Source organism: Artemia franciscana, chromosome 8, assembly GCF_032884065.1.
Source record: "Artemia franciscana chromosome 8, ASM3288406v1, whole genome shotgun sequence".
NCBI lineage: Eukaryota > Metazoa > Arthropoda > Branchiopoda > Anostraca > Artemiidae > Artemia > Artemia franciscana.
The window spans coordinates 2,525,615-2,537,909 of record NC_088870.1 but is presented as its reverse complement, the minus strand read 5'-3'; the positions used below and the strand labels follow the sequence as shown (position 1 = coordinate 2,537,909).

At 37.3% G+C, this 12,295-nt stretch overlaps 1 protein-coding gene across 6 annotated transcripts in view; it reads left to right on the top strand.

Moving 5' to 3' along the window:
- LOC136029875 (tetratricopeptide repeat protein 7B-like) overlaps positions 1-12,295 on the top strand; it is a 235,461-nt gene that overhangs the window by 206,713 nt on the left and 16,453 nt on the right. For 5 of the 6 annotated variants that reach the window (XM_065708342.1, XM_065708343.1, XM_065708348.1 and 2 more), the window contains one exon: positions 46-137. In XM_065708342.1, the coding sequence (XP_065564414.1) occupies positions 46-137 (92 nt within the window). Of the gene's footprint in view, positions 1-45; positions 138-12,295 lie in introns of those variants that run through there. The other variant, XR_010618131.1, reaches the window with a different exon arrangement.

Here is a 12,295-nt window from a genome sequence, read left to right as displayed (position 1 = left end):
TTAGCCGATGTGGTCTTAGAAATCGTTTATTCTTTTCTTTTTTAGGGACTGGTGACTCATTTTCTTGGTAGTCATCACTTGGCTGAAAAGGTACTCCGCGATGCACTTATGGTTGAACCGATGGCGTATAAGACATGGTAAGTTAGACCGCCCTTTAATGCATGTACTCTTGTGGTTATAACCTATCGTGAGGGTGTTATTTGATGAATTTGCTTGTTTGTTTGTATTAGTGTTTTTGAATAGTTTTCTGAGCTTTAAACCTTTTGATCAAAATTTTAAATTGTACGCTTTTTTGTATTTGTATGTTATTCTCTTTTTTCTTTTTTTTGTGACCATGGTACCGCTGGTCTTTTGTGTCGAATATACTATACTATGTTACTTAGTAAATTATGCCGCTAGAACATTTTAAACTTACAGTGCGTGCTCTCGCTGGATGGTGATTTGATTGGATATTATTTCGAATGTAATATTTTTACTCAATTATCATTTTTTACAAAGCAATTTTTAATTTTTCGTCAATTTATTTTCTTCCACTATTGTTTATGTTTCATATTTATCTGTATCTATATTTTGTTTTACCTACGACGTAACTTTTTGTTCTGATATCTTTTCTTCTTAAAAAGTTCCACGTCGTCGTGCTGTAGCTGATTGGTGCTAGTTTTGAAGACTTGTAATCTCTTGTTGATGAAATTTTTCAGGGGCGGTTATAATTTTCTAAAAATAATATAAAAAAAAACAATTGCCTATCTAAGCAAAAATTGAGAAGAGGTACTGCCAGATCTTTTGATGAATTTCCACCAAAAATGACCTAGTGACTTGCCCCATCTGACCAGAGCCGTTCCTAGGGTTGGTGGTGCCCGGGGCAAAATTAATTACTGTCCCCTTTTTCTTATTCAAATGTAAGCAAAAAATCCGAATCAAAATGAAAAATTTGATCGAAGTGGGCAACCCCTCAGCCATGGCTCCCGGGGCAGCTGCCCCGGTTGCCCTCAACCCTTTTGAATGGCTCCGCCTCTGGCCTTCATAATAAGCGTTGTTTTTCCTTTATACCAGTCGAAGGATGTGTTATTGGGTAAACAAGATTCCAAGGAAGAAATTGACCCGTGTGTATCTGATACGATTACCACGATTTAAAATAATAGTTGCAGTATCATCAATTACTTAATTACCTGTCACTTGCAATAGCAATTAAATAGTCGCTTGCTGCTTAGGTGAAATGATTGGTACAGTTGAAATGCCAAGAATTATCTGACATATAAGCTTTCTGCTATTTAAAAAAAGAGAATAAAATTTTCAGCATCATAAATTACTTGAAAACTTTTTGCTATTATTGACAGTTATTTAACCAATTCCTGCTTCAGTGAAATAGCCGGTGCACTTGAACTAATTAAATTTATCTTATATATATATATATAAGATTTTTCTTACTATTTTGTAAATACAGTGTACTGGAACATCAATTACTTGACGACCTGCCGCTAGCATTTGTGATTGTACAGTTCCAAGCTGCTTGGATGAAATTACCATTGTTGTTAAAATGCCCAGATTTATGTGATATTTCCTCTTTTTAAAATAAAATTTGCAGCACCTCGACTTGCTACTTGGATGAAATACCCATTGCAGTTTAAATGCCCAGATTTATCTGATATTTCCTCTTTTAAAAAAAAATTTGCAGCACCTCGACTAGCTGCTCGAATGAAATACCCGTTACAGTTGAAATTCCAAGATTTATCTGATATTTCCTCTTTTTAAATTACAATTTGCACCACATCTACTAGCTGCTTGGATGAAATACCCATTACAGTTGAAATGCCCAGATTTATCTGATATTTCCTCTTTTTAAAATAAAATTTGCAGCACCTCGACTAGCTGCTTGGATGAAATACCCATTGCAGTTTAAATGCCCAGATTTATCTGATATTTCCTCTTTTTAAAATAAAATTTGCAGCACCTCGACTAGCTGCTCGAATGAAATACCCGTTACAGTTGAAATTCCAAGATTTATCTGATATTTCCTCTTTTTAAATTACAATTTGCACCACATCTACTAGCTGCTTGGATGAAATACCCATTACAGTTGGAATGCCCAGATTTATCTGATATTTCCTCTTTTTAAAATAAAATTTGCAGCACCTCGACTAGCTGCTTGGATGAAATACCCATTGCAGTTTAAATGCCCAGATTTATCTGAAATTTCCTCTTTTTAAAATAAAATTTGCAGCACCTCGACTAGCTGCTCGAATGAAATACCCGTTACAGTTGAAATTCCAAGATTTATCTGATATTTCCTCTTTTTAAATTACAATTTGCACCACATCTACTAGCTGCTTGGATGAAATACCCATTACAGTTGGAATGCCCAGATTTATCTGATATTTCCTCTTTTTAAAATAAAATTTGCAGCACCTCGACTAGCTGCTTGGATGAAATACCCATTACAGTTTAAATGCCCAGATTTATCTGATATTTCCTCTTTTTAAAATAAAATTTGCAGCACCTCGACTAGCTGCTCGAATGAAATACCCGTTACAGTTGAAATTCCAAGATTTATCTGATATTTCCTCTTTTTAAAATACAATTTGCAGCACCTCGACTAGCTGCTTGGATGAAATACCCATTACAGTTGGAATGCCCAGATTTATCTGATATTTCCTCTTTTTAAAATACAATTTGCAGCACCTCGACTAGCTGCTTGGATGAAATACCCATTACAGTTGGAATGCCCAGATTTATCTGATATTTCCTCTTTTTAAAATTAAATTTGCAGCACCTCGACTAGCTGCTCGAATGAAATACCCGTTACAGTTGAAATTCCAAGATTTATCTGATATTTCCTCTTTTTAAATTACAATTTGCAACACCTCGACTAGCTGCTTGGATGAAATACCCATTACAGTTGGAATGCCCAGATTTATCTGATATTTCCTCTTTTTAAAATTAAATTTGCAGCACCTCGACTAGCTGCTTGGATGAAATACCCATTACAGTTGGAATGCCCAGATTTATCTGATATTTCTTCTTTTTAAAATTAAATTTGCAGCACCTCGACTAGCTGCTTGGATGAAATATCCATTACAGTTGAAATGCCCAAATTTATCTGATATTTCCTCTTTTTAAAATTAAATTTGCAGCACCTCGACTAGCTGCTTGGATGAAATACCCATTACAGTTGAAATGCCCAAATTTATATGATATTTCCTCTTTTCAAAATTAAATTTGCAGCACCTTGACTAGCTACTTGGATGAAGTAGCTGTGTATTTGAAAAGTCCATATTTATCTGGTATATAAGTTATTCTACTATTATTTTAAAATCAAATTCTCAATAATCACTTGCTGTTTGACGAAATACCGGGTCCAGTTGAAATGCCCGACTTTATCTGAATTGACGAGATAAAAAATATAATACGCACCACTATCAATTACTTGATGACCTGATGCAGTTGGATTACCGAGACTTATCTTATATGTAACTCCTTCTCGGTTAAAAGAAAATTTAATATGCAGCTCAATCCATTACTTTACCTTCCTATCCAGGGCCACAACCAGGTGCCCAGTGGGCCACTTTTGGTAAGCAGAACTGGCGCTGTGGGATGAACCAAATGTTCGGTTAAAGTGCCAAAACCAGTGCATATTCCCAATCCCACAGAAAGGATTTGGTTGCTCCAGACATTATTTTGTAGAGTATCCCATTCAAAAAAAAAAATGTAATGTGCAGCACCATCCATTACTTTACCATCCTATCCGCCATTACACCTATTTTACCATCACACCATCCATTACAATTACATAGTAGTTAGCTGCTTGGATGCCTATCCTGTAGGTATGTTCAAAAGTTGGTCCTGCACTGTAAGATAAAGGAACAGTGTAGATCCTCAAAAGGGTGTGGTCTGGTTATCTTGTGGTATTGACGCCACTCAAGCACCATCGGTGAAGTAAACCCAACCGCACTTGTACCCAATGCTCCTACTGAAATCAGTGTTTCTACACACCTTTTCTTTAAGTTGAGTAAACAAACGAGGGCTCTGTACAAAAGTTTATCTGACAAGAGATAGTGATGTGAACTTATTTTATAAGTCGTAAAAGTTCATCAAAGTGGAAAATTATGTGTTGAACGCGCTAATTGTAGCAGAACGAATGAATGTTGCTTTATTCTCTGTTTTAAGGTCAGCAAATTCTTTTGTCATTTTTAAGTGTCAGTAAAATGGTTTCAAACTCTAATAAAGAATTTAATGGTTTAAAATTCTCCTAGTTTTTGGCTTCTCTTAATGGGATCACAGGTAATCCTCTTGATTGTGTTGATTTGAAGCTCGTGTGTTGTATTACAGTGATGTAATACAAGTCATGATGTAATACAGTACAGTCATGTCTACCATTAATTCATTATAGAGTAGTAGCGGGAGAGTTTCTGTCTAGTTTTTTCTTCTTTTTTTTCTTTTTTTTTAGAACGGAATTATTTTGTACCAGAACCTAAAATTGGTGTCCATGAATTGATCATCGAATTAGTGGTGCTCATATCAGTATTTTAAGTTGATCTTAACGAATTATTTTATAAAATATAACCTTAGACCCGTTTTGCCAGACTGGAAGTATACTTGTTTCCAAAGTATGCATAAAACAAAATTAAAGCAAAGAATCAGAATGATAATAAATCTTGTTTTGATAAATTAGGATGTAGGAAACCTATGGGAGTCAGGTTTTGAATTTGCCGCTTAATTTGGTGGTTGCTAAGTCGTTATGTCAAAAGCCTTATTTCCGTGTCTGATTGGCTCTCTCAAAGATATCTGTTTGCTGGTGAAGGAAATTAAGGATTTGTTGGGATAAATCACGTATTGCGGTATAAAGAAAAACCACAATCCCAATATTGCCTGTTTATTTCCGACTGGCGCTTTGTTTTAGCACTTCTGGTAAGGCTTCCACGGAATTCTACATGGAATTCTTAACATGGAATTCTAGCCTGAGAAAATAAGAACTGCTTAAATAAAATGATAGTAACGTTAAATTTTTAGCTAATCAGCATTATTATGACAATGTTTTATGCAACCTCTAAATATTGTCTTCTAAATATGATTTTAATGATTAAATTAATAGAAATAAAATTAATAAAATGGTACTATCATTATTATTAGTTATGAATGAATGAATAAGTGAAACTTTATTAACCCAATAAAAACTCAACGGCGTCAAAATGGAGCATACAAGTGAAAAAAAGAAGGAAACAAAAAGCAACTTTAATTAAAGAAACTTTTATAAAAATGCATTAAATAAACTATTTGAAGTATCCAGATTATGTTCAAAGCATAACCTATGCTCCGCGACAACAGCAAACGTATCGGCAACTCCATATACAGAAACCATACGCCGATTTCTTTCAATTTCAAGTTTTTTCAATTACACTGCCATTTATATTCCACGAGCACACCTTTAGCTGAGGAGCATACCATTTATTTCCTATGAGCTTCAATGCTACTAGACATTTTGCATTATAGCAGGGAGAGTCTTCATAACCACACAATGCACTTTTTACGTCCTTAGAGCAAGGGTTCTCTCTTGAGTTCTTGTGATCATCTGCGGAGCCAGAACATTGAGTAATGTTTTTACAGGTTTGAGCTGCATGCCCGTACTGCTGGCAATTATAACATCGTATTGGTAAAAAAAATTTCTCCTGAATTCGATGTTTCTCACAGCCGAAGGTCAGAATATTTTCGAGAGCTTTCAGTAGATCAGCCTTACTTTCGTATACAAACGAGGGTTTCATTCCCTACTGCTTTCAAACAATTCTCAATCATATTGCAAAAATCCGTGTCCGTGGCATCATCAGGAATGTGGCGTACAATGCCAAAGTGCAAGGGGGATTTTAGTTTTGCATCTTTCACAGCATTAACAAGAGTAGTCGCAGCTTTCTTGTCATCAAGTACAGTCCGCCACTCTTTCTGCAAAGGCTTCAAGTCTAGTATGTCGCAACAGCAAGCACCATCAGCAAGGCTCTCAAGGTAACCCTTGCGCCCACAGGCTTTTCAAGACCATTAGGTGGTTGTTACAGAATTACTGAGTACGTAGGCTCCGTTTGATGAGCATCAGAGGAGCCCTGAGGCACTCTACCATGCTGAAGTTTCAATGGTTACATTTTTCTTGAGAGCATCAACAGTAATACAGACTTCATATAATTCCCTGGTGAGGGTTGCAGGAATTTCACCAGGGATCATTGCGACTTCATCAGGCTCATAAATTACAAACTTTGGTACTGTAGGTTTCTTTTCGTCAAAATACCGAATAGCCCTTATTAAATCGGACGCAATATCCTGTGGGCCGCGATCAGAAGCGCGAGTAGTCATGCCAGCTAGCGGCCAAAGGATTCTCTTGGGTTTTAATAGTATATCGGGCTTGTAATATTGTACAGATTTTGAAACAACTTCATTGCTTGCATTTCCCGCCTTACTAGCGTGAAAAATGAAGTTCAAGACAGGATTGTTTATTAATTTTTTCTCTTGCAAGTCAGTTCCTATACCAGCATAAGTCAATAAGGCTTGGAATAAGTAAAGATGAAAAGGTGATGTTGTTACAAAAGTCTGGAAGAATAGGAAGTTAAGTCTGCAAACCTAGATTAGAATATGGGAAGCTACAGTAATGACAGCGGTCAAATATGGTTCTGAAGCATGGACGCTCCGAAAAGCGAATGAAGATTTGCTAGATGTTTTCCAGCGAAATTTCCTACGGATTGTTCTAGGTACTTGGTTGACTGACCAAATTTCAAACAGTAGGCTTTGCGAAAGTGTGGTTCAATGCCGCTTTCTTGGGCTATAAGGAGAGAAAGATTGAGATGACTAGGGCATGTTCTGCGAATGAAGGATGACGGACTGCCGGAGATTGTCCTTTTCGGCCAACTGTTTAGGGCTAAACGGAAAGTAGGTCCTCCGTGATTGGGGTAGGAGGATGTCATAGAGGAAGATTTAAGAGAAACGGGAACCTCCTGGGAGCGTGTAAAAAGGGAGGCTTCCGATAGATTAGGATGAAGGTGGAGCGTGCGTAGCTTTGGCGGTCTTAGGCTGCTTGGTACTGCAGTGAGTTATAAGAGTGGTAGTAGTAGTTTCCTATGAAACCAATATATCCCTCACAGTTTATATACCACCGAGGTAGATACGATAAACATTTGCGATAAAGGAAATACGAACCCCCTACATCCCGCATATCCCTAGTATTAAAAAACGGTCGCAAAATTTGGGGTCACAATAATTTGAATAAAGTCTTGCCAGGGGATTGTGGGAAAGTCGGCCCAGTTTTGAATTATTTTGCATAGTCTGCCTAAGTTTATTTGAACATCAGCAAGCAGACTAGAACGGACAGAAGAAACAGAAGAGTAAATATTAATGCCAAGCCAGCGAATAAACAAACTTAACTGGAAATGGTTCTCAATCTGAATCAGTACTTGAGTTTTAAGGTCTAACAACAAAACTAAATAGTCATACTTTGTAGTGTTCAGTTTCAGGTCTATTTCTTCAGAAAGCTAGGATATAAGCTGGGGCGACTTTGCTGTGCTAAGCCTAGTACGGCGAATAAGCAATGCAGCATCTGCATCCGCAATATAATTTAGATCTGTTAGGCCGCTAAAACATGACAAAGAAATGGAGGAAGCATGGAATCAATAAGCACATTGAGGAGGGATAGTGACAGGACATTACCTTGTCGATCACCTAACCAAATAGTGATATTACGTACATAAGTGTCCCCTAACTCAAGTCAAAAATATGAATTAGCATTCTTGAACCGAGGGACAAATATAACAAAGATGTTTTAATCTAGGAGGGTCATACAATACAATAACTGCTTCCACTTTGTTGGGCTATAATGAGAGAAAAGGATATGATGACTAGGACATGTCCTAGTCAAAAAGATATGATAACTAGGATTGTCCTTGTTGGCAAACCATCTAGTGCCGGACGAAAAGTAGGTCGTCCCCGAATGGGGCGGGAGGATGTGGTAAGGAAATATTAAGAGAAATAGGGACTTCTTGGGGTGTGTAAAGAGGCATGGTTTGGGTATACTGGGCTGGAAGAGGAGCATGTGTAGGTGTGTAGGCCTCAGGCGGTTTGGTGCTGGAAAAAGTTGTTAGTAGTAGTTTGAATGAATGTTGCAAGCCAAATAAAAGCTATAGAGACACATAATAATACAGTATATTCGACTTCAGAGCCATCTTTCAGTGCTAGGAGTAGTAACGAGAAGAGCACACGATAAGAATGGTTGCACCCAAAATATGATTTAAAACTAAATTTGTTTGACGGATAAGCAACTTTAGAAAAGATTTCAGAAAGCAGAACATATTAAAAAACCTTTACTTAAAGAGCAATCTACTGTGTCAGGCCTACATGAACTACAATTAGTTGGATCTTTACCACGTTAAAGAATTGAAGTAACACTTCCACTTGAAAGGAGCACTGCGCCAAAGATCTAGACAAACTAATTTGAAGAAACAGCTGCAAATGATTTATTAGTTCACTTGACTCATAATAATCATTTTATTCATTTGGTTATCCAATTTGAAGCCATATTTCAGCTCGATTCTTCACAATTCTCAACTCTGAATCTGTCTTCCGTGTCAGACTTCTTTTGTTGACCATAATTTGGCTACGTATAACTGCTACATTTTTGGCTTTTTTTTGGGTTTTACAGAATCTGAGTGTAATTTACGTTAAGCTGAACACAAGCTTGTGGAGATTCAACATTGGTGCACAGCGAGTTAAACGTAACTTTATCTTTGACAGAAGAATAGCTAAAGTGGAGATACATAGGGGCCAATCAGCTTTATCCATCTCTTTTAACACTTTAACACTTCTACGATTAGTCTGAGTGGTATTCTTGGTTACAGTGGCTGAAAGAGGTAGATTGTCCGAATTACGTTCATCCTGGTGTACGTGAACGTGACTGATGCAAACACCATATAAAACAATACAACACTCGATATCTGACTGGAGGCCACTCCAGTCTATCCCATTGTTTTCAACACCAACCAGATGGGCTCCGTGATAAAATAAGATGCTTCAACTTACTGCTGAACTTTCTCTGTAATAATTAATCAGTATTTCTTATTATCAAGAATTTTCGAAAGCTGAAATCCAGCCTGCATAGAGTAGGCGTTGTTTAGCTTGGGAAAATCCTGGTAGGTTAAGCAGGTTAGTTGACTAAGATTGTAGGCTTAGTGGGGACAGAGTTCTGTTTTCTTTACCCTTCCCCCTTGCATTTTAGAGTACCTGGAAAGGCAAGTATGCAGCAGTGATGGGTCAAACAAAATAAAAAATTCTAGATGGTGGTGGTTAATTTTGTCGACAGTAGCGCCAGTATCCATTCTTCTGCGTTTCCCATAGTCTTTGGCACAGTGTGTAATCTGAAAAATCTTGTCGGTACAAGTCATTCAAATTAAGTGGTTATAAACTGTTTCAGGGAGTTGAACGGTATCTACGATTGAACGAAAAGGTCAAAAGGAGCTTACATCTAACCAATTTGGACCAATTCAAAGCATATAATCATAAAACTCCCATTCGCCTAGGCAACGTATCTGTCTTTTTTGTTCTAATTTATTTTATTGACTCGAGGATACAAAGCCATGCCTCAACAATTTTATTTTTTCTTAGTTTTTTTGAATATATAACTTAAATGTCGTTGCGTTTTGGAAAACTTCATGGTAAAACATGATGGAAGCATTTTTTTTTTTTCAAGTTTAATAACTTCTTTTTTTAGAGATAATCCTTTTTGTTTTCCGGAAATTTTGGGTGGGGAGGATCGAATTTGACGAAAAACTTGGTCAAGCAATGCATATACCAAAACCTTCACCATATTTTGTAAAATTACCAAGGACAGTTAAAAATGAAACCTGTCTGTTTAAATTCTTTTAATGGAAACTTCAATAGCCACATATATCTAGAATCAGAAAAATTCAAGAATTTAGCTCTCAGTGCAATTATCTCCAATTGCAGCTGTGTAATTTTTAGTTGTAACGGGTGCCATTTTTAAAACATAGATAAAAAATCAGCGAAAAATAAGGTGACATGAAACCAAACTGCTTAAGAAGATTTACCTTTACTTTGAAAGAGTAGTTGTCTTTGGTAATCAATGATTGTTGGATCACGGATCATGGATCACGGATGAGATCATTATGCTGTGCGAGGATATGTGATTAAATTGTAACAAAGCCTACCCCAATAGCCGAGATACTTGTAAGCTCATCAAGCGAAGAATAGAGCGGGAGATTAGAAAGGCACTACGCAACTACCTGTGGAAGAAATGCAAAGACTGCGAAGCACAGCTGAAGAAAGGGAAGAGCAGAGTAGTTTTTAAAATGGTACGCCTTTTGAGTCCGAAAAAAGAGCCTCAAATATCGGTGATCCTTGACGAACATGGGAAAGAGATTAGCGATCCAAAGATGAAACTTGAAAGATGGAAAGAGTATTTTAAGGATGAAATCAATCCCCCTGTAGCTGCTGATCCTGAAATACTACTTCCCTTCTTCATGCTTGACCAAGAGCTCGGACCACCACCTTCACTCAAGTCAGAAACTGAGTCCACTAAATTACTGAAGCAATCAAAAGTCCCTTCCCAGACGGAGTCACATCCGAACTCATTAACATTAGATCACTTTTAGATAACTGATCTGTGCCGTGCCATTGTGGCCGCGGTGTAGGAAATTGGCCACACACCCCGACAGTGGTGCGAGGCTGCCACTGTCTATTCGTAGAAAATGGTCGAAAAAAGAGTGCGGAAACTACCGTCCAATCAACCTCACGAGTCATCAGCTGTATGCCCTGACAATAGTTCTACTTCGACGAATACAAGCAATAACTGTTATTGCCATTGAAGAATATCAGGTCGGTTTCCGCCCTGGAAGATACACAATTGATCAGGTATTTTCGCTCGACAACTCATCGAACGATATGTCGAATTCCACCAAGGACTCTACTAAATATTTGCAAATATTTTCGGCAGGTGTTTGACCTTATATGGCGTGAATGTCTCTGGAGTATCTTTCTTCACTACAGTATCCCTTATGAGATAGTCCAGATGATCAAGAGTCTGTATGACCAGTTTCAAGGCCAAGTAATAACTGCAGAAGATTTCAAAGCTTCGTCAGGAGTACTTCATGGTTGCATCTTATCACCACACCTTTTCAACCTCTTTCTAAACTCCATTGTGTCGCTGATATATTCGGAATATAGCGCTACTATCGGAGGACTGTTGATAAGTAATCTTGCCTGCGCTGATGATATTGATGTGCTAGCCAAATATTCACAAGAAATAAAGGCACAAGCTAACAAACTCTATGATGCCACTAAGCCGTTCGGGATGAACATCGATGTCAGCACGACCAAAGCCTTGAAAACTACGAGACAGACAACGTCAAGTTAGTCCAGTATTATCGTACCGCACCCAATGAAATAATGTACCGAGTCCTTGCGCGTGAGCTAGCAGTAGGAGTGGCCCCATAACGTCCAACGAGGATGGTTGGGAGCTAAATAAGTAATCTTGTCGATCTCTTACCTTGCATACACGATTCCCAACTGAATCTGCTCTGCTAAGTATCATTAGGGACGGAGGAATATCAGCGTACAAAAGTCTCATTTTAAATGCTTGTTGATGGATTTTCTGCATTTAAATCTATGAAAATAATACCTATGAGTGACAGCTTAGTGTTTAACAGGCGTGTTATATTCATCTTTTGAAATGGGATCCCTGTTACTGGTAATAAAAAATAACGACTCGGTTCGAAGATACTGGTGTCTGACAACGGCATGCAATAAAGTCATTTTTGGTGCCATATACAATTTCAGTGCCAAATAAACAATAAGAATCTACTTTCCTGTAGGAGATTTCTTTTCCTTTGAGCAAGTTCCTGGGAATCTTAGTGTGGAAGTTGTTTGTTTTTTTTCATCTTTCGATTTAAATGGAGAAAAATAAGCTATTGCATCCTTATGAATAGTATTTGGGTGCCAAAGGTCTTATTTTATAGTATTTCAGGATTGACGTATAAAGCTGTAACGTCAAAGAAAGTACAAAAACCACCGTTTCTTCTGGAACTCGTTTTTCTCTGAGCAATCTTAATTACCTGATTTTTTTGGGGTGGGGGCTCGCAAAATTTATGTAGAATGACAAATTATAGAATTTTTTTAAGGAGATTTTCCCGGTTGAAGGTTATAATACTTAAAACAAAAGATAAACCGTTCAAAAGATAATTGGATTAAAATATGTTTTTCTGGAAAATAAATATTATAATATGTAATTTTTGGAAAATATCTTTCTGAAAAGCTCGAC